A 23922-nucleotide genomic window follows, 5' to 3' on the forward strand; every position below is an offset into this window, starting at 1 on the left:
TTGTCACACTTCAGTAACGCCGAATTCTGTCTTTATCATGGAAAGTCCCGGATTAAGAGATCTCTATTGTTCCTCACCCCCCTCCCCAGCACCATAGAAAATTAACTCCATATTAAGTCCTCTTTTACTATTCCTAGCTCTGTGGTGCCCCCTGGCCCCTCCCACCCTGCTGCTTACCCAATCGCCGTTCTTCCTTTCCCACGCTGCTTCATGGGAAATAGGAAGTGGGCACTGAGTAAGGCAAGGTATGGAAGTGGCTCACACTTCTTGTACTCTGTGCCTGGTTATGACATCTGAAGAAGTGCTACTGCCTCTTCCCAAGCAAGATGAAGTTGCTTGCATATCTCAACACAAGCATGTATGAGTGTGTGGACACAAGCTCTGTTTCAGGTGCGACAAGTACCAGGAACAGGAAGGAAGAATCATTAACGGTGTGCCCTGTTGTAACACATGTATTAATCGGCACCTGATCTGGTGCACATAAAAGGGATGATAGAAGGATTCACGTATTTTCCAGATTGCAAAAACTGCTTACTTTCTTGGAGGCCTTGCAGGCAACCCATCTAGGGCCTGTTTACAAGTTTGGCCAAATTGGTGGCAGGCAGGAATAAAAATGGCATGTTAAGTGATCTCTGCTCTGGTTTCTGCTTTAAAATAATACACTTTCAGGTTATATATAGTGAACTGAAATGTACCCAGAGCCTCTCCTTGCAGCAACATGTGTATTTTTAACTATTCCACCTTCACCTGTTGGTTTTGCAAAATCTTATTTTCTCCGTCTGCCAGCTAATTCCACCTCTCAGCAGGAAGCGATGTCCACTGCTCAGTGGGACAATTGTATGTGTGATAATGCTTTATAGTGAGGACCAGCTAAATCTTTAAATTGAACTTGTTGAAGCAAAGTTTAATCTTCTAAATTCTGATTTACTCCGGGGCTTTCAAAGCTTCCCACCATCTGACCCTGTCTCACCTTCTTTTAAGTTTATGTGTATTTGAGACACGTTACGGCATTTTAACTCAAATGGATACTTTAAAAATAGCTGCTTGTATAGCACCCAAAGGACACCGTGGTTTATTTTCCTCTGATATAGATCTGACACAGGCCTGCTGTTATTTCCGTACCATCTCTAATGATCTGCTTGCTCTCCAGAGAACACTGACCCATTTCAGTGCAGAATAATTAGCCTTTCAGAGACCATTGTGATTCCGTTACATTGACACAAACATGCAAGTTGACACTTAGCTGTTTTGCCTTGGAAAAAAATGTTGTTGTTCAGGTTGGGCTTGGTTTGGGATATCACTTGAATGGTATCAATATATGTTAAGTTACAGGTAGGTAGCCGTGTTGGTCTGCCGTAGTCGAAACAAAATAAAAAAATTCCTTCCAGTATCACCTTAGAGACCAACTAAGTTTGTTATCGGTATGAGCTTTGGTGTATCTGAAGAAGTGTACATGCACATGAAAGCTCATTCCAATAACAAACTTAGATGGTCTCTAAGGTGCTACTGGAAGGATTTTTTTTATTTTGTTTCAATATATGTTAAGTTTGCAAGCTTTTGTTGTTGTTGCTTTTAATTGCTGCTCTTTCCCCTGTAAATGTTTGGCAGAGTATGGTTTTGATAGTGGCACGATTACGAACAAAGCATGAATTTTTTGGCCTGGTTTTCTGGGTCCGTTTACATTTACGTGACAGGCGTAAGTCAGGGATGGGGAGCTTTTGGCCAATGGCTTATCTTCTGAGTTTACACCAATAATAAAACTCAGAAACGTGAGGAGTTAGGAGTCCAGTGTTTATTGCAAAGCAATAGGTTACAGTCAAATAGTTCTGCAAAACTGCAACCCCACCCAGTGGTCCAGGCAGTGGTATTTATAAAGTTTCAAACAAAGCATCTCAGTTTTCACCAGTCATGTACATCATTACCTCATTTTATGTTTAATACACGTGCACAATAAGCACTAGCAATTTATGCTGATTCAGGTTTGATTCTCACCAATTTCTGTTGACTAAGCTTTGATGTGCTGTTACATTGTGTTAGTGTGCATGTTGGGAACCTGTGTTACATGCAACCATTTGCACCATGTAGCAATTTATGTTCTAGCTTTGCATCTTTGTGATTCACATTTTAGTTGTATTCCTGCCCCAATGGGGGGCAGCAACTTGCAAAATCATCAGTTTCATAAAGCAACAGGTTACCATAACTAGTCTATTAGAAGCGCACTCAAGGATTTCCAGGGGTACACATTATCACATTTATTGTGGCCCTTTGGGCCACCGCCGCACCAAGTCTTGCTGAACTCTCAGCTTCCCTCACCATTGACCATGCTCTTTGGGGCTGATGGAAGTTGGGAATCGGGCATCATCTAGAGCAGTGTTCCCCAACCATGGGCCTCCAGCTGTTTTTGGACTACAACTCCCATCATCCCTCGCTAGCAAGACCAGTGGTCAAGGATGATGGGAATTGTAGTCCAAAAACAGCTGGAGGCCCAAGGTTGGGGAACACTGATCTAGAGGACCAGAAGTTCCCTACTCCAGGTGTAAGGCCACCTTTTATAACTGGTAGAGCAGTGAAAACTGACTGCAACTAAGGAGAATAAAAACAATTAAAAGGTTTGAAAGATCGTTGTGAGAATGGAACTATACAGGTGGTTGTTCCTGAGGAAAACAAAGCTCTTGGCCTATTGCAAATGAAGAATGGTAGACAAAATACCAAATCAACAGAATAAGTCATTTGAAACACACTTTTACCAAAACCGTGTACTGTCCACTTTACTAGCCACTTTACTTCTGGTACGTTAGTTTAGCAAATAATTTGCCATGGTGTTGCTTATCATGTTCATGATCACAAACAAGGCACGTTGCTGATTTGCTCTCCCAGTATAAAGGAGGTAAGAGCCTGGAGAGGTTATGTACGGTAAGTGAGTTATTGCAAGAAATAGACTCTTAAGAGGTGGTTGTGTATTTGTGTTGAAATGAATTGCTACCATAAATGAATTCTAAAAACTCAAGGCTTAAAAAATATATGCAAATGCAGGTATCGAAAAGCAGGCATTAATTTTTTGGGTGTTGTTTTTGATTAAACATTCAATGTGTGAGGAAGTGTTCCCTCCTGCTTTGAGAACTTTCCAGTTGTCGATGGTAGGTTGATTTTAGAATAAATGTTATTCGGGTTTAATGCAATTGTATTTTGCTAAATGTAAGGCTCAAGGACTTCTTATAGCATGCCCAAGAGAAGGATTTTTGCAAGCTTTGCATTTTTTTTCTTTGAAACATGTCAAGTTCATACTGCATCATAAGTGTCATGTTTTTATTCAGTATTAATTCCAGTACATTTAAAAAACCATTAATGTTTGGAGATAATGATAATAAAGCACTTGTTCTTGCATCCTTTTACAATATTTTTTTTTAAAAAAACCGTGGTAATGTATTATTTGTGTTTCCAATTTATTGATGCAGGAAAATGGTTTTTTTCTCTCTCTCTTTGAAATGTAGGGTTTTGAGTTATTTCCTACTGTTCCTTGCTTGCATAAAGCATATACATATATCTGCCTATATAATATGTATTATGTTTGTGATTTCTTTGACTGTCAACGTTGAGCCATTCTTGCCAACAAAGAATATGAAGCGTTTCCAATTTCTCTACTTTCCTTGTTTTGTTTTTTATTTATTTATTTCTAAAGAATAATAATAATAAAAAAAAACCTCTTAATGGGAATCCTGGCACTGTCTGTCTTCTCTGTTCTGCAGAAATGTTGAAGGAGTTGAACCAGCAACGCAGAGCGAAAGAGTTTACAGACCTGAAAATTATTGTTGAAGGCAAAGAGTTTGAAGTCCACCAAAATGTTCTAGCTTCCTGCAGCTTGTATTTCAAGGACCTGATTAAAAGGTTTGCCTTCCTTCCAGCTGTGATCTGGTCTGTTCTTTTGTAGGGGAGCATTTGTGTCGCTTTTTTTCCCTTCCCTCTCTTTCAGGTTTATGAAGATTTGACTCTCCTGTCACAGAGCCAGTAGCCATTCTTTCCACTTACTCTGAATGTACTTTTTATTTATTTATTTTTTTAACAAAACACTCAGATTCCTTTGTTACACATAACCTGACCTGTATGAATTCCCGATCCCACTAGTTGCACATTTTTGGCTGGAGGGAAATGTTCTTATCAACGGAGCATTTTAACCTCAAACCAAGTCATGAATGATGCCAATCCCAAAACGCACAAATGTTAGTTCAGGAGTTTAAAGATATGCTACTATATTTTCCTTCAGGCTGCAGTAACCCACATGCATATCATAGAAAGATGCTGAATTCTAATACAAACAAGGATGGAGTTATGTAGCACTACTTTTAACCCTATGAAATTCTGGGCACCTAATACTTTTTGGCTCTTGGAAGCCAAAAAAATAAAAATATTGGGAGATGCTTTTATATGCCAGCATTCAACTCATACCTTTCTAAAAGGAAAACAGGACCAAGGAAATTTTAGTTTCTAGAAACCTTTTTTTTCTCTGCCCCTGGAAATAGAAATTTAGTTGAGAGTAGTGGTTAAGATGTTTTCTTTCTTACTTAGATCATGTTTCCACCTTTGCAATTTTCTCCCTCCGTTTTTAGCTGGTTGATTCTAAAAGCTGCATGTTTTTTTAAAATTTTCCATTACTTTTTTTTGTTTTGTTTTTTAAATGTCTACATTATAGATTAACGTAGAAATAAATTGCTATTTTTATGTTGTTTAATAAGTCAGTGTAGCAACATTGGGGGAAACCCACAAGAGTCATTTCCACATTTCTCTCAATCATCAACAAAATAATGTGGCTGCTGATTTTTGCCTTGCAGTATTTTTGCCTTGCAGTATTTTCCCAAACTCTGAACCTGGACTGTGCAAAAAAAGGGGGGAAAGGGGTGGGGAACATTGGGGTGGGTGGGGATTACAGAACATTGTGCTTGCTTTCAAATTGTGCATTTAAATGTTGCCAACTAACACAATAGCGACTGTATTTTATTCCAGGGTGGCATGTTTGGTGGCATCTTCTTTTCAGTGTGTTATGTCCTCTTGCTTTAAAGCTTGTTTTTCTAATTGTGCCGGTATTACAGAACTGCCGTATAATTGTGCTGACTGCTTTATCAAATATTCATAAAAAGCTGGCCTGGTGGCATGTTTCCCCCCACCCCACCCCACCCTTCCACAAATCTAATGATAGCTGGCTTCAGCCGCTCTGTCTCCTGTCTGCTCATTATCGCTAACTAGTTAAGGCTACATTATATGCGTCTCACAGAGTTAAGATGCGTAATCTACAGGGAAGGCAAGTCTTAGTCTCCGTTTATAGAAACCCAGTAATTGACTGGCCGTGCGGTTTCATTAACTTTAGCTGTGAAGCCTCTTTCTTGCTAGTCAAACCATCAGATGCTGTCTATTTCGGGAGGAAATCAGGGACGGTAATTATATTCATCTTGGATAGTTGTCAGATGGAGATGGACTGCAGACTGATTGCAACTTTAATAAAGCCATAAGCGGTACACTTTAAGTCAGACAAGTGAGAACCCTCCAAACAACCTTCTCATCGCTGTTTTCCTTCGGGACTTGATCGTTTTTCACTTTCGTAAGCCATCCTGGATGTTTTAGCAGGAAGTTTAGATATAATAAATGTTCTTGGAATAAATAAATACGGCAAATAAACAGGAAGCCATTTACAAAAACAGGAATGTTGGATTTCCCTATCTATTGTGTCGAAGTGGAGAACTAAAGAGTTGCAGAAATGGAGAGGGGCTTCCTAATTTTTTTAAAATAAAAGATGCCAGGGATTCAATGTGGGTACCTTTTTCATGTGCAGTATATTCTCTGCCACCATGAACTATGTGACCTCTCCCAAATGAATGTATGGTTGAGAGGGATCCAGAGGTTTGTGGGTACCTCCACAATCCCCACTGCTCCAGCTGTGACCCTGTGAACAAGCATACAGTGGTACCTTGCAAGACGAATGCCTCGCAAGACAAAAAACTCGCTAGACGAAAGGTTTTTCCGTTTTCGATTTGCCTCGCAAGACGAATTTCCCTATGGGCTTGCTTCGCAAGACGAAAACGTCTCGCGACTTTGTTTCCTTTGTCTAAAAACAAAGACATGTTTTGTTTATAAAGTTAATTTATTTTCCCTTCAATTTTTGAACTGCTCTTTACAGTATGTGTGACTTTAAAGAGCAGTTAATAAACTCTTGTTGTACCAAATTTGGCTTTGTTTGGACTTTTTTTGACCATAGGAACGCATTAATTGATTTTCAATGCATTCCTATGGGATTTCGTGATTCGCAAGACGAAAAATTCGCTAGACGACAAAACTTGCGGAACGAATTAATTTCGTCTTGCGGGGCACCACTGTATTTTAATTCTAGTAATCTGTGCCCCGACTGTATTTATTCACCCTGTGTGTATCAGAGTAGCAGCTGAAGCCCACAGGTTTCAGTAGCCAACTTGCTCACTTGTGACAATAATAACAACCTTGAATATTTTATTGAAAGCATGACTAGTCTGGAATAAAGGGGGGATTTTGTTCACTTTTGTTTTGGGGGGGCTTAGTAGACACTACAGGTAAACATGTGGGAGTGAGCCTCAAGGCCATTCTGAAAGCGAAAGCAACTTTAAGAAGAGAGTTACTTTAGAGCAGAGGAGTAATGGGAAAGGTGGCGAATGTGCTTAATTTTTTCCCTTCTGGGGCTCCCAAGTTGCACGCCAATACCTTACAGGGTTTCCAAAACAGCATGCAAAGTTATTCTACTTTTGGATCCTTATGGGAGGAAAACGACATGCAGCTGACGTTGTGAGCCCAAATGGTGGGTGTGGAAGGGGCTGAACACTAACAACAGCACCACTGCAACAAGTTGCTTTTAGGCCAGAACTGCGCATTAGATCAGCAAACGCAGACTCCCAAATGTATTTTCCTGAGTAATTGGCTTGTGGATGAGGGATGTGTTTTTGGGTAGATGGGTGGGAGGGCAGGCTAGGGAATTAGTGAGTTAATATTTCTTCCACAACTTCTCCCCCAACATTGTTTTCTGTCCTCTCAGGCTGTGTATTGGATTTCAAGCTAGCTTGAGTGAGTGGTGTGTGTGTGTAAGTGCAGTGGTGCCTCGGGTTAAGTACTTAATTCGTTCCGGAGGTCCATTCTTAACCTGAAACTGTTCTTAACCTGAAGCACCACTTTAGCTAATGGGGCCTCCTGCTGCTGCCTCGCCGCCGGAGCACAATTTCTGTTCTCATCCTGAAGTAAAGTTCTTAACCTGATGCACTATTTCTGGGTTAGCAGAGTCTGTAACCTGAAGCGTATGTAACCTGAAGTGTATGTAACCTGAGGTACCACCGTAAATAAATAAAAGGTTAGAGGAAATCGGTATTGGGAGTTGCACTGCCCTCTCCATTTCTCACCTGAAAGTGCCTTCTTCCTCACTTTCTCGCCTCCCCCCCCCAACCTCCCCCAACCCCTCAGCCTTTCTCTCTCCTCCCCCACCCACCAGAGGCTCAGGAACTCCCATTTTCTGACATTGGTCATACAATGCTGGAAGGGAGCAGTGTGAGATGTTACCCCACTTCTTTTCAGGCCTAACTATAACCATCCCACTTCTGTTCAGGAAAAACACAATTGAGTCTGTTCTAACCATCCCACTTCCTTTCCCCACCCTCCCACTTTGTGGTACTGCATTTGAGTATAATTCTGGAGAGCCATTAAATTCAACCGCTCTTCATTCCTTCTAAATTTGGCATTTCTGGATTATCAGTGACTTAGAAGATAGGCCCTAAGGAAATCTAGTGTCAGTCTTTACTAACTTTGAGCAAGAAAAACATCTTAAGACTGGGCCAGGAGAACAAGACTTTAGTTGCTTGGAAGTGTAAGAAATCTTTCACTTGCATTTTCGAGCCAATATACACTTATTTTTAGGCTTATTTCAGTACAGGCTGGTAGTTGTACGCCAGCCGAGTTTCAGCTTCTTGGATCATCTGAATCAGGGTGGTCCAGGGCTACATGCGGCCCTTGAGACCTTTTTGGTGGCCCTATGCCTCCTGCAGCCCTTACACTGTCTTCCCAAAGCCAAGTAAGGGAGGTGCTGGACTTTGTAAAGGAGGCACGAGGGCTCTGACAGGGTCCTAGAGTCCTCCTATCTTCTTCCCAAAGCTTAGTTAGCTCTTTGCCAGCTTTGAGAAAGAGGCTTAAGGACTCTAGGACCCTTCCAGAACCCGGTGCCTCTTTCTCAAAGAGCACTGTGAGGGCTGGGGGGGGGGTCAAATTTTGGCCTTGCTCCCCACCCTGTACAACAAGGCAGTGTGTGGCCTGTGGGTTCTAGGTCAAAATACTCCTGTGGCCCACTTGGTATGAATAATTTGACCGCCCTGAGAATGATCACTGGTATGCCAACAGCCCATCATTAATTCTTTGCAGAACTCAGAGCTGGCTTACCACATACACATTTCAACTGAACTGATAATGGGGGGGTTACTGGTTTGTTTTGTTCTTGTTTTTATTGTGTATTTTGTGTGTTTATCTTGTATTTCTATGCTGTGAACTGCCCTGAGGTGTACAGGTGAAGGGTGGTAGGCAAATTTAATAATAATTCCTCAGAATGTGTCAAGTAAAACAGCTCTTAGACATGAACTCTGGCCAAGTCTCCCAACTTCTTAAGTACCCTCCAAAATATGAAGACTGATTAAAATACACTACATTTTATCAAAGTATCAGCTGTGTGTTTTGCCTACTGTGTTATTCACAGTAAGGCAAATGGGTTGCCTGTCACACGCACATCCTTGTTATTGTTCATAGAAGCTTAGAGTTGAAATAGTTTGTCTGCAAACTTTTTGTGGAACGTAACCTGAACCTAAAATTAGTCTCTTTATAAGGCTCCCAATTGTGGTGTGGCATTTTGTTTTGTCCCCCCCCCCTTTTTGGCTGCTTTTCAACCTCTCAAGTGCTTTTCTCTTTTGTGCATTTGGCGGATTTACTCAATATTCACATCCAGCTCAGCTCCTTGAGTGTCTACAATTTCATAGTAATGGAATGTCTTATTTCCAAACCTTTTCTTACTGCTGCCTGTATTGGTATGTTATTTCAAAGTTAACCTAAATGGAAACATTTGCAGACTTTTATAGCTGAAAACAGTGGTGCTTTGGTGTGAAATACCAGCAAAAACTTTTTTTTCCCTTGTCATATGTATGTTTTGATTAGAAATTAATGAGTCCAAGGCCAAATTGTTCTTTTTTAGAAGGGCACTCTACTTCCTTAATTATTTTATTTGTGAAACTGTGTGGCAGCTGTGCCTTTGACATTTCTTCTTTAAACTTCCATGCTTGGAAAAGCTAAAAGAGAAACAGCATACTCACAGTAGGCATGACTGAAACTGTCAATTTCATTTTCCGTTCACCCTGCTTCTACATCAGTGTGTATTAAAAAAAAAAGCTGCACAAAAATTATTAATGATTTTCATTCACATTTCTCTTAATTTATGCATTGAATACAAATTTTTGCAAGCAATTTTCCCCAATATAATTCAGTTTTGTATGTTGTTTTCATAAATATACACATTTTGATGTTTGTGTCCCCAGATATGTGCATTTTTTAAAAAAAAACCTCTTGGGCTGGAGAAGTGCATTGCAATATTCAGGCAAGTGTAAGTTTTGGAGAATAACTAGATTTCAAATCACATATTTTATGTGTTTATTTATTTAAAATATTCCTTTCCCACTGTGCATTGCAAATGCAATTCCAGACTTGAGTTATAATTTAAAACAAGCCCAACTTACACAAACATCGTTACAAATTGAAAAAAGGAAGGCTGATAAGCTAAAATATAAACATCAATTGTGACACTAAATAAACTCCAACAAAAGCATGGTTAGATATTCAGGTCTTCAGCTGGCATTGAAAATTTAGGAAGTGTTGGTACCAGCCATATCTCGGGGGGAGGGGGGGAGTTCCAGAAGGCTGGGGAGGGCGGGGTAGAAATAAAATTTATTATTATTATTATTATTATTATTATTGTTGTTGTTGTTGTTGTTGTTGTTGTTGTTGTTGTTGTTGTCTCTAAGAAGGCTTTCCCTCTGTGTAACCAGGTAGCAGACCTCAGCTGAAAGAGATGCAGCTGAGAGACCTTCCCCAGTAGGTCTTAGCAAGCTTGACAATTGCAAATTAGGTAGGTTCATATTAAAATGTGAACCAACCCAACAAACTTCTCAATCATCCCTAATTCTCAAAGTCACGCTCTTACTTCTCTTCTGTTTTTACATATCTGGTGAGGGTCTGCTGACATTGTTGTCCATATTGCTGGCTTCATCCAGTTGCTGAGAACATTCACTGCAGAAGAGTGGAAGCTCAGAAAACCATGCATTTGTCTGGAAAGAGGACTTCTTTTGGTCGGTGTTTACATTGCATAAAGTCAAGGAGGGAGCAAATAAGCAAGTGATAATAAACAGCTCTCTCTAATTATTATTTCTAAGGGGCCTAACTTGTCCTAGATACGGAATCTGCTAGGCATTTAAAGTCCTGCCGCTTACCAGGAGGACTCCCCTTAGCTCCGTAAGGGAGAAGGCAGACTGAATATTCATAAAGTGCTTCCTTCAGACACAAGGAGATAAACAGGCATTGTGAAGTGATTCTTTCTTCCACTCCCCGTTCAAAATGAGAAGAGAAATTAGATTCCATGACTTCTCCGTTAGCATCCAACCTGTGCTCCGCAGCCAGAGGAATATTGTCAACAGTTTCTGCTAAACCCGTTATAAAATCCAGGGGATGGGCTTGATGGAAAGAACAAAGTGTACTATTTGTTTTACAGCTGAGGGGAGGTGCAAAGAATGCTTAAGATGCCTTTTCTTTTACTTAAGTCAATGAAATACTAGCATGGAAAAAAGTCCTGTGCTCTTATTGGTGGTTTCCTTTTTGAGGGTACTTATGCTTTGTTTTGTTAAGCATGGCACATATCCCACCTTAACATTTTAACTGGCTGTTAGGTCTGGTGTCACACAACTCCCAGACTTCTGGAAAACATATTTTCGTGGGATTCTGGATAAAATGCACTGATAGTTCCAAAAGCGTTTAACTCTTTCCACGTAGAGCAAAAGTATAGAATGGAAGTTGGCCTGTCTTTTACTGACTGCCTTGGACTACAGGGCTGAAAGAATATTTGAATTGAAGGTTTTAATTATAACTTTGATCAGAGATGTGTGCCAGTAAAAGTATTCAGTGCTGGTGGTAGCTGCAAACCACAAGCCTAGTCCTGATTGCCATAGAATCACAGAATTGTCAAGTTGGAAGGGAACCCAAGAGTCATGTAGTCCAATGTCTTCCAATGCAGGAATCTCAGCTAAAGCATGGTCATGGGTGCTATAATGAGCACATTGTGTTGGTGGAATCTTATTTTTTATTAAAATGAACAGGGAGAAAGAAGCTCTATGGGCATGCTACAGTTCCTATGTATGTAAGTAGCCGCTGAATCACCTCTGTATATTTCTTCATTCAGACAGAGGGGTTGTTTTTTTCCACCAGCAGCAACACATTCATTTTGTAACTTCAGACAGCGAAAATGCTTAAGTTGAGATTTGTTTTTTATTTGTTCAAACTAGCTATAAGCCACCTTTTAGGACACCTATCTCCCCAAAGAAGCCTTTTATTTAATAGTAAAATACAAAGCAAGAACCAGCTGGTTACAAAATATCACCTCTCTCCTGCAAAATCATTAAAGAATCGACTCAGACCTAATAAAACCAGTTTAGAATCAGCTAAAGCTTTACAGACCTCCCAACCAATTAAACCTCTATATGACCACAGCATCTTTACTCAAAGGCCATCTGAAACAAATGGTGAGACTTGCATTCCAAATTAAAGACTGGCAAAGAAGGAGTGAATTCCATAATTGTGAGGCCACCACCAAAAAAGCTTTCTCCCCCCTCTCTCTTCTCCCCAGCCTGACTGATCATACAGGCAGGCATACAAGGAGGAGCTTGGATGCTGTCAGTGCAAACCATGTAATATCAGTGTCACAATAGCACAGTATACTGAAATAGTGTCATATTTATTTTAATTAGCTACATTATAAATCCAGCCAGTTAAAAACAAAGCAGTTAATTGAGTATAATAACTTTTTAATTGGTTGACAGCCCTGGCAGCAATTACCGAATTTGTCAGATTTATGCTGGATATTTACTTTGAAGTGCCGCAGGAAAGAACGTTAACCTGTTCAGCAGGCGAAATCTGGCAAATCAAAGTAGACAGGATCGCTCTCAAACCTCACGACCCTTCTCAAGTTGACATCCATTTTGTGAATGCTACAAGCTATGGATACAGAATTCGCACATCCTCCTTAGGAGCTTTTATTGTTTTATTGTGTGTGTTTTTGTTTTTGACTGTTAGGTCTTTCACTCGCTTTAGATGGAACTGCAAATCTTATCCAAGAATTGACAGACTAATCCTTGCTTCTTGCTCTGACTAGACTGCAGCGAGCCACACGGCTGTCACACAGTGGTTTGCCAAGGTGATTTGCACGACCTAGCTATATTTACTCACATCTCATGGCCCTTTTTGATCCTGGCTGCTTTGGGGACTTGATAAGCAAGGGCAAAAGGGAATAGTTATCTAAATGAGGGACACTTATATCTAAATGGGTAGAGGGCAAAAGCAGCATGATGCAGAAACTCAAACAAAATGTTCAGATGGATTCCCTTAAAATGTCTTCAGAAGTATGTCTTTCTTGAACATGAAGATAATTCAGATGTTGCTCTCCATGGCTTTAGCTGTTGTAGGACTCAGATATGTCTTGGGGAGAAAGAGAGAGAGAGCGCACTTCATTATGTACAATATAATTGCAAAGCCTTTATAGGCACTCTTCAGTTGCCTACATCAAGGCAGTCCTTCTTTCTAGGCTTTCCGTTTCTTACCTTACAGTTATTTTACAGTTTGCTCACTTGCCTTCTGTACCTCCCTTTGACCTATTATATCATCCACTGTCTATCTCTTCCTCCGTGCTTTCCCTTCAAACTGTTGGTTTTTATCAGTAAGTTTTTATGTTCCTTACTCTTTTGTATATTTCTGTGACCTTCCTCAACTCTTGTGTTCTAGTGGCATTTTATTTCTCTCTGTACAGCTTGCTCCATCAACCTATTCATGGCCTTGCGCTCACGGAGTTCTCTTTTTGTGGAACCTTCTCTTGCCTAGTATTGCAGGGATTCACTATCCCCCAGGGGTTCCACTAAGCCAGGGGTGGGAAATCTCAGGCCCAGGTGTGAACATAGCCTTTACTGTTAGGACTCTCCCAAATCCACACACACTACCCAGGCCAGACCCCTCATCTGCCCTACTTTGCACCCTCCTTTTTTTGCTTTAGTCTGACTAGAAAGTATCCTTGAACTCTTTAATAATACAGTGGTACCTCTGCTTACAAACTTAATTCATTTCAGAGGTCCATTCTTAACCTGAGGTACCACTTTAGCTAATGGGGTCTCCCGCCACACCGCTGCAGCACAATTTCTGTTCTCATCCTGAGGTAAAGTTCTTAACCCAGGGTACTACTTCCGGGTTTGCGGAGTCTGTAACCAGAAGTGTTTGTAACCCGAGGTGTTTGTAATCTGAGGTACCACTGTACCTCTTGCTTGCCTGGATAGAGGATAGAAAAGGATGTGTGAGTGTATATAGAAAACAAGCCCAGAAAGTTGCCAAAAAGGGTGAGTTAACTGATTTTAGACTTAAAACATAGTCGTCTTAAGTGAATAACATCCAAAGAGATTGGGTGCCTGTGTTCCTTATGTCAAAATGTGGCCCACATTTGCCTCCTGCATTTGGGAGGCTTTCCTACTCATTCTTCTGAGTCAGGGATCATTCTGTTCCCAAAGTCCTGTCCTAATGGCTCCAATGTTCAAAATGTCATCTCACCTGCCTGCCTATCTTTGCTTCTTCCCCTTCTCTCATACCTACTTCCCTTCCCTTTTATTTGTGTTTTACATTGTAAGCCTTCGGATGAAGCAGATGTGTATGCTTCCTTTGGTTACAGGCACTATATAAATATAATCAATTATTCCTCATTAAAAAAAGACTGGGCTAGAGCTGAAGGACTTCTGGCTGCTATCAATGGAAGCAGGAGATCAGCGCCACACATGACCTTAGTAGATGAATCAGCAGGATGGGTCCCAAAAGAAGACAGAAGTTTCTAGTGGTGGCGCCCTTTCATTAGAAAAAAATGGGAATCCCTAGACTCAGTTTAGAAAAGTTTTGTTTATGTCGTGTATGAATTGTTTCCCATAAAATATCCTGAAGCAATAGATTATAGTAGTATAGTATAGTACTATATAGTATAGTAGTAGATTATAGTAAGCGAAGTACATTATAGTTAAGAACTGCTCTAGCACTTTCTATTGTACAAAGTGGTCAACAATTCTTCACTCGCCTATCCTCACAGGAGTCTTGGAGCAGATATCCCAGGCAAACAATAGGCTGTCCAAGTCCCCTTAGTGGGCTTTGTGCTTCAGCAGGGCTATGAAATGAAACTCCTCACATTTCATTCATTATATCATCACATACTCAGATTGATTAGCTGTATAGGTTATGACAATCCCTCCATGCGCCTTTCCCACTGAAAACATTGAGCAAAGCAGAACTGTCATTAAAATCCAATCATTAAAATCCTAGGCCCATTTCCTTTGAGTGTTGCATAATTGTGTTTTAATTGCATTTGACTCTATTATACTTTATGTTGCTCTTACACACACACACACACACACACACACACACACACACACACACACCAGCACTCTGTGAGTGCATATATTTGGCTGATATAAAGAGATATAAACCCACAAGCTCTGGAAACAACCAAATGATCAAGAAGCTGAAAGTAAGCAAGTGAAGACCTGATTGGTCCCTTGAATATAAATCCATTGGGAGCCCCATGTTAGGCAAGATATGCATGTAATAAATTCTTAAGGGGAAGATTTAAGGTATTTAGAAATAGTTCATACCTAAACTTGGCAAATAATGAAAATATATCACTGAGATAATATATGAGAATGACAGAGTCTACAAAATTCAGTTTTCTGGAGAATAGTTAACTATTTCTGGACATTTCCATGAATCTACTTACATACATTTTGCCACATTTGAGTGAAATACATCAGACAATGACAGCTGTGTTCTAGGCTCTTACTATTATTGTGCAGCAAATATGATTAAACGAGATCAGGCCTGAATGAAGTAGGTAACGTGTTTAGTTTCTAGGGAGGTAACTACGTTCTCTATCCTATTTATTCCATCCTCTGCTGTTCCTTGAGCCCTTGGGAACGTTTCAGCTGCTTAATGTTTACATAATTCTGTAGCCAAGTGGGCCATTGTGTAGTGTAGTAGACGTACCGGCTTCTGGAAATGCTTTCATGCGGATTTGTGCCAACACTTTTCTTTGGCCCAGGCTCTTTGTTCTTACAGAAAATTATCTTGAGGGAGCTCATTCTGTCTTAAGTTTTCAAAGGAAGAACAGCAGGTCAAGGAACGTTGTAGTTCCAAGGACAATTGACTCATTCTTCTGCCCCTGGTTTAAGCCATACATTTGAAACCTTTCCTCTCCCATTGCCTCCCACCCAAAGGCTCAGAGCAGGGAAACAGATTTGTAATTCAGTATGTGAGTTCAGCTACTAACACGCTTGTCTAACATGCTAAGCTCATCCCAATTCAGATTATGCCGTATCCTTTGAATGGCATTACGAGCTCATCTGGACGTATATCGTTTCTGTTAGTTAATGTTCTGGCATCCTCTCTTGTGCATGTAGCATTTGCCATTTGTCTTGGTTTTCATTTATCACTGATGTGACAATAATAGTGGTGGGCAGCAGATTGACAGGGAATATTGAATAAATAGATTTGCATCACTGAAAGTTTAATCTTATTGAAGATGAGCAGTTGTAAACATAGGCCAAAAGACTCTCCCTTCCCGGTATGTTATACTAGAATTCCCAAATCTTCATCTCCTGGGGCAAATAAATAAATCCACAGCATAGAAAAGAACAGATACGACAAAAACAATTTGCTCTTCCAGGTATGTCACATTTTTGACAAAGCTTTTAATTAAATATAGTACTAAATGGTGCTAAATATAGAAGCAGAAAAAACTTTTTTTCCTACCAAATCATGTAATGAGATAAATATAATACCTTGCACTTATTTATTGGGGAAAGCCCATAATATAATTTTCAAGCTGTAATAAAGTCTGTTATAGATATTACATATGCTTTATGGCATTCATTTTACAATGTTGCTTTGGCAGGGTTCTAAATTACTTGACTAATTATCCTGCAGCTCTAACCAATTAACTATATTATGTGTAGGTCATATCATATTGCATGTTGTGGAAATTCATTGCTTTGGATGTGATGTACCTTGTGATGTGCTGTATACCATGAGCTCATAAGGAATTTTAAATAAGACTCATACGCAAGTTATATTTTCCTTGAAGTAAACACAGTGTCTCTTCATAGCTGGGAGTGAATTGTAGATGGACCTTGTTTATCTGTTGTTGATCCCTTGTTTCTCTGTTGTTGATCCCATAATAAACATGCAGGGGGGCCAGTTCAAAACTAACGAGGATGGAAAAATCAAAGAATGGGAATTTAAAATTCACTTTGTTCTTTTACGCCTGAAATTTTCAATTCCTTGAGGACCATTCTTTCCTTGCAAAAAGTCATTCAGCTTACATTGCGCAAGACTTCAACAGAATTCTTACAGTATGACTGCATTAAGTATCAGACCCATGAGCCTCATGAGGTCCATAGTGTCCTTGGCTTGCCAACCAAAACAATTTTACGAAGGTTAAGAACAAAAAATAAAGAAGTAGAACTTCATCTCCACTTGCGATCTCATTCTGCTTTTTCAAATCTTGGATTTCCTGTTTCTGTTAGAACCAGACAAGACATCCAGAAAAGGCAACCAAATTATTGTTGTTTGTTTATTCCATTGATCTAGGTAGCAGATCCTTGTTTTTCCTTTTAAGTGGATACAGAGAACAACTGTTTATTCTAAAGTTAATTACGTCCCTCACCAAAAGGAAGCTGAGCCAAGGAAAACTACATTTGGTAGTCTGATTGTGAGGGTGGGGCAGACGCTTGGAATTTAAATTAGCAATATGGGCATGAACAGCAACGGTCGGCCAGCATGCCTGAGAAGCCATTCATTGCCTACTGTCTGCTAATGGAACTCACAGCAGTAACAACGGGATAAGGGGGATTACAGAGAGGCCCTTGACTTAGAGGTGAAAGAGAATGTTGCAACAAAAGATTGGGCACTGACTTTTGAGCCAGAACCAAGATGCCTCAACAGTTTGGCAGAGGCATTCTCTGTTAATAAAAGAATCTGGCAGGACATCTAATATGTACGTTTGCTATGGTCCTGAAACCCAGAGCATGAAAGCCTGTAGTTCAGGTGTTTTTTGGTGTTGTGTTTGCTTGCCTGGCTGGCTGGTTGCAACTAGTCAAAATTTCTTCCAGGCAAAGACGGTTTCATCAATAGGAAAAGTCTTTTCTTCTTTGGCAGCCTGAATGCAGAATATGACAGATGATAGGCAAGCTAGTAAAAATGTTGATGGACTTATTTGTAAGGTGGACATAGTGTTTTTGTAACAGTGAAATTTCGTGGTGGTGCCTTAATCCTACCATACTGGCAAGTGAACCATGATCCTCTGAAACACATGATGGCAAGAAAGACTCAATCGTTCCTCAGATTGTTTGTTCCTGTAGTCCAGTGTTCTTCGCAAAATTATCTGGTGTGGATTTATAGATTATAGTCCAGCCTGCTCCATCTTTTCAATGAGTCTACCTACTGCAATTCCAAACAAGTTTTTACTAATTAAAATTAGTTTAATCTCATATGAACTACTTGTGCTTTGTACCTGTGGTTGTTTGGTGTTGCCTGGTTTTAGCCAGTTGAAATAAAATACCGTTAAAATTGCAGCTTTGAACAGGACAGTGACTTAAAGTTCTCAAATACAATGTTCAGCCTGACTAGTGTGTTAGCCGGTATTCCCCCCTAGCACTATTACTTTTATTTTTAATTAGAGGTGTGGTTTGGAGGTTACATATGTGTGATTATTGTTGTGTTCTACATGCACAGAATACCTCTCACAGTTTGGTGGTGTGTCACTATGAAATGACGCCAGACCAACTGTTCTAAGTTGCAGGGCTTATATAACACATTTCACATTATTCACACTTATTATTCTGGCAGATGGCTTCATTTTTAACATCCTCAGTTTGTTTTTAACTTGTTAATGTTAACCCAAGCATGTAACTAGAGAGCAGACAGCTGTCTATAATATGTATAGGTAGCTTTCCATATGTAATAAGAATTGGAGAGAGAATGTGGCCAATCTTCAAAAGACAATCAGATGGTTAATCAGCCAAAATAAATATGGTTAGTGGATTTAATGAGGCCTAAGTAGCTTTGCCATAGCAAAAGAAACTTCAGGAATTTTAGAGGCAGCAGTGGAAGGCCCATCCATAGACTGCTGGATACAGCTATCTCCCCAAATGTCACCTTGATCGTGGAGGAGACTTTTATTATCTAGAGCTATATTGCTGCTTGAAGGGGGGAGAATCATTGACGGAATATGTTGATGTGTGTGTGCTTGTGTACAAGCACATACAGAAAGGCAAAATTTGACTTTGTGGTGGTTTCTAAGGGAAGATGGAGAAGACAGTCTACCACCATCAATCATCAAAAGGGGACCATATGCCTGTGTTAAATCTCAGAAGCAATGTCAGGCATAAATTAAAGGCAAGAACCTTAAGATGGTTGCAAACACACTTTGTTAGATCTGTATCTAAATCTTCTCTCTCTCCCCCACCCCCCCCACCCCTTTGAAGCATTTTGTTCTTTTATCTTCAAATAAGCTGATAAAAGGAGAATGGGAAAAGTGTAGCCGCTTGGCTCTTATGGATTAGGTATAACAAATGACCTTTTCTTTGCACAAGAAGTTTTATTTGCATATTTTGTTTCTATTCTAAGCCCCCCCCCCCCATTATTTTAGTTTAACTAATAGCAAAATCTAAACTATGTCAACTCAGACATAAGGCTTATTGAATTTAATGGGGATTACTCCCAGGTTGTGGGACGCGGGTGGCGCTGTGGGTAAAACCTCAGTGCCTAGGACTTGCCGATCGTATGGTCGGCGGTTCGAATCCCCGCGGCGGGGTGAGCTCCCGTCGTTCGGTCCCAGGCCCTGCCCACCTAGCAGTTCGAAAGCACCCCTAAGTGCAAGTAGATAAATAGGTACTGCTTTATAGCGGGAAGGTAAACGGTGTTTCCGTGTGCTGCGCTGGCTCGCCAGAGCAGCTTCGCCACGCTGGCCACGTGACCCGGAAGTGTCTCCGGACAGCGCTGGCTCCCGGCCTCTTAAGTGAGATGAGCGCACAACCCTAGAGTCGGACACGACTGGCCCGTACGGGCAGGGGTACCTTTACCTTTTACTCCCAGGTAAGGGACACGGGTGGCGCTGTGGGTTAAACCACAGAGCCTAGGACTTGCTGATCAGAAGGTCCGTGGTTCGAATCCCCCTGACGGGGTGAGCACCCGTTGTTCGGTCCCTGCTCCTGCCAACCTAGCAGTTCGAAAGCACGTCAAAGTGCAAGTAGATAAATAGGTACCGCTCCGGCGGGAAGGTAAACGGTGTTTCCATGCACTGCTCTGGTTCACTGCTCTGGCCACATGACCCGGAAGCTGTATGCCGGCTCCCTCGGCCAATAAAGCGAGATGAGCGCTGCAACCCCAGAGTCGGCCACGACTGGACCTAATGGTCAGGGGTCCCTTTACCTTTTTTACTCCCAGGTAAGTGGGGTTAAGGATTGCAGCCTAAGTGGGCAGGTCATGTTACAAATGCATTTATTTTTAGTTGGATTATGCCCCCACATAACTTTCTCCAGATAGTTAAAACTCTGATCTACAGCAGGGCTATAATGTAATATATCTTATCTGTTTCTTTCTGGTACAACCGTGAGAGTATCCATCACCCACTGTAGGCTCCACGATTTCCAATTCTGAAAGAATTCCCTGACAGCCTACATAAAATTAAGCTCTCCTCCTAACTTGTCTCAGCACCGACCTAAACAAATTGTGTTGCTGTTTAGCTCCTGATAAATCTTGAGTCTTGTTCTAAATCACTTCCTAATTTTAATGAGCTTATCTATCAGGCTTTGCCAGCTTTTCAGTCTCCAAGATTGCCAAGCTGATAAAGACTAAAATTGTTTATTATTACACATTATTCTCGAGAAGCAAAACTTTCTTTTCCCATGGGTTGTTGGGAGAAACGATTGATTTCCTGCCGCAGTGTGAAAAGTTTGACCTTTATAATGTGGGCAGTGATTACAAGCCCAATAAATGACATCATTCTATTTAAACCTTTAGGGCAAAGAGCAAAACTGATCAGCTGTTCCCATTTATGCATCTGCTGATTTCTGGAACATGCAAGCTAACAGAGACATATAAAATTGTATGGAAACAAATTTCATTTTTTGACATTTCTTCTTCTTCCTGAGTGTATTATGTCTACTTACATTATTCAATGTTTTGCTACAGTAAAACTTGGCATTCATTATATCTTCCATGAAGTATTAAGAAGGAATAACTGGCATTTAGTGATTCAGGAGAATGCGGACTTATATTTAGAGACCAAAGGCTTTCAGCACTTTTCCCATTTCAGCATTATAGTACCACATTTACAACACTTGTAAGAATTTGTATAACTGATTTTTGGGGGCCCTAAATAGACCCTCAGGGCAGCCAAACCAGCCTCCCCCCCCCCCAATTCTTATTTTCTAATGTGATTGTTCTCAATAGCTGCAGCCAGATAACTTCAATTGTCCAATAACCTCTGCCGATCAGAGAAGGAGGAAGTGATGGACGGAGGCTGCAGCTGCAGCTTGGAGAAAGGATGTGGAAAATCCCATAATTGATTGTAAAGAAGCTTCAGCTAGCACAGGCAACAGCTTTTTAAAGGGACACCAACCCTCTCAATCAGTGAGAGCCCCACATTGCATGTGGGGAGGTAGGGGATGAGTCTTCCAGAGACGCACATCTTCCTGCTTGGAGGCCTAAGTGGACATGTGTTGTCCGAAAGGATGGAGATGGGGATGGATTGAAAGTACTAGCTATCTTGCTGATAAAATTGCCCCAGAACCAGTGAACGACATTTTCCGTGTTAGGGGAAAGTATGCTAACTAGCAGAATATATTTGTATGCTCCTTTGAGTTGCTTTTCATAGAGAAAAAGGGGTGGGGAAGGTGACGAATAGTTTCCACAAATAGCAAGTTCCATACTAGATAGGCAAGGTGACTGGGGAAGGAGTTCTGAATCCAAATGAATACAGCAATTGAAAAACTCATAGGGTACCATTCCTGTGTAGCGAAATAAACATTTAGTGCAGCCAGAATTAACAGAAAGTAGCTGAAACTTCCTGTGCAGCCTAGGAATGTCCAACTGCTGTTTTATTGAGATGTTGTTCAAGAATCTCTTATAGTTCTGTATTTCAAGCAGAGCTCTGTGTTCCAGTGGCACCAGGGCAGTGACTTAGCAATTACTCTTTCTCTCCAGGCTTGTCCATATGGGAATTTAATGTAGATTTAGTGCTACTCATGCATGCAAGTTTTTTGTAGCATCCTCATCAAAACACCAGCCTGTACTCTCTCTCCCCCACCCCCAATTTAATATGGATTTTTCCATTAGACAGATAATCCGATAAGCAAAAATAACTTGTCTATCATCCAGAGTCATTGTTAAATGTGGATTCCAGTACGTTTCCGAGCACAATTCAAAGTGTTGGTGCTGACCTTTAAAGCCTTAAACGGCCTTGGCCCAGTATACCTGAAGGAGCGTCTCCACCTCCATCGTTCTACCCGGACACTGAGGTCCAGCACCGAGGGCCTTCTGGCGGTTCCCTCACTGCGAGAAGCCAAGTTACAGGGAACCAGGCAGAGGGCCTTCTCGGTAGTGGCGCCCTCCCTGTGGAACGCCCTCCCACCAGATGTCAAAGAGAACAACAACTACCAGACTTTTAGAAGGCATCTGAAGGCAGCCCTGTTTAGGGAAGCTTTTAATGTTTGATGCATCACAGTATTTTAATATTCTTTTGGAAGCCGCCCAGAGTGGCTGGGGAAACCCAGCCAGATGGGCGGGGTGTAAGTAATAAATTATTATTATTATTATTATTATTATTATTATTATTATTATTATTATTCCCCTTAGCGCTTTTTGGGGGTGGGGTGGGCCGTTTGTCATGTGCTTGGCAGCATTTCATTGGTTCTCTGTCACTACAGCCCTGCTTCCATTTGCTGCTTACCTGAGGACAACAAAGCCATTTTGTTTTCACTTTCTCACTTGAGAGAAGAACATGCCCTCCAATATATTAATGGGAAATCTGCTTAGCACACTGACCTGTACACAAATTAAGAAATTTAAACCCAACTGTTTGAGAGAGAACAGTTAACCAGCCCCTAGTTAATTCTGTTTACAGATGTACATTTTAACTGAGTTTGCAAATTAAGAGTTTATCTAGTCCTGGTTGTTTGCACACAAAACTTTTCTGCTCCTTTTTAAAATTCACTCATTTATTTATTTCATTCAATCCCACCCTTCCTCTCGAAGGAGCCTAGGGCAGCAAACACACAAGCAACAAAACAATTAAAACATGATAAAAACAATTCCAGTATAGATGCAGATGGGGAAATGTGTCTCTACCTTTTCCCCATCTCATAGGGACAATTTCAGCCAGTAACTCATCTGGCATCTAATCAAAATTTGTGCAAGTCAGTTCACCATCATGAAACCTGAACTTGTTCTCTGGCGGTAGCTGAGGCAGACCCTTTCTCGGTATTTGAATCCAAATCAGGGATTTAAGCAGTGCCTACCATGATCTGTATGCTGCACGAACATCCCGGTTGCAGCATCTTGCCAATATCAAAACTGTCACCAGAAGAAGAAAAGGATACAATTTTCTTTTCCATTTCTGGCAGGTTGTGTAACATCAATAATCTCCGCTGGGTATTATGCTCTCCATAAGAGGCTTTTGTGATTGATTAAACACCTTAGCTTTGTTTTGGTGTTTAATCAATTGCAACAGCCGTTTAAAGCTTGGTGTATTACAAAGGAGAAGAGATTATCACTGAATTATTCCAGGGTGGAGTTGTCTCTAATATTTGTGTTTTCTTTATTCTAATCATAGCTAAGGCTGCTAACAGCTTCCTCGCTGCTGTTAGCTTCTGTTATCTCCAGAGAAAGCTTAGCAAGGACAACTACTTATTAGTACTCTGAACTTGCATAAACATTAAGGATGGTCTCGTGGTTAGAGCATCAGTAGAGACGCCCTTCACCTAAATCCTTGTTCTGTTTTAGACTTCCTGAGTGTTGCGCAAAGATTAGTCTCTCCCTTCCATGTTTTCACTGCTGAGTGAGGGGAAGGACTGCTGCAGATTTATCAACTTGCAACCCAACAACCAAATACTAAGCAAATTGTTGAAATTAATATTGCACCATCGATATGCATTCAGTGCGTGTATGCTCACCAATAAATGAGAGTTCACGGTGAGGGGACGTTAGGTATAGAGATCCCCATTAGAGGTAACCAGGGATAGCTAGTGAACATTGGGACTTGCAGGAAGCACAGTGGTGCCAAAGCCAGTGACGAGGAGAGCCGTCCCTGATTGGTTTGTAAACGAGAAAGCAGACAAGTGGAGACATGTTCGGGTTGAGGAGCCACGGCCCATTTCTGCTAATGCAGCAGCCTCCAATGAAGGTGCCTTTCCATCCCTGAATTTAGCAAATTTGCAAAGCTTTGGGAATTTTCAGAGGCTCGTGTGCTTACTTAGTTTTATCAAGCAGTTGAAATGGTCTAAACTGTTAATTCACACGTTTAGAGCTGTGTGAGAGTTTCTGCAGCATCCA

At 40.9% G+C, this 23922-nt stretch overlaps 1 protein-coding gene across 1 annotated transcript in view; it reads left to right on the forward strand.

The window, feature by feature from the left end:
- Positions 1-23922, forward strand: part of KLHL29 (kelch like family member 29) — a 431347-nt gene that overhangs the window by 324654 nt on the left and 82771 nt on the right. Inside the window, exon 6 of the mRNA XM_081189071.1 lies at positions 3747-3885. Within this exon, the coding sequence (XP_081045197.1) occupies positions 3747-3885 (139 nt within the window). The remainder of the gene's footprint in view (positions 1-3746; positions 3886-23922) is intronic.

This window comes from Podarcis bocagei, assembly GCF_964188305.1.
Source record: "Podarcis bocagei genome assembly, chromosome: 3".
NCBI classification, from domain to species: Eukaryota; Metazoa; Chordata; class Lepidosauria; order Squamata; family Lacertidae; genus Podarcis; species Podarcis bocagei.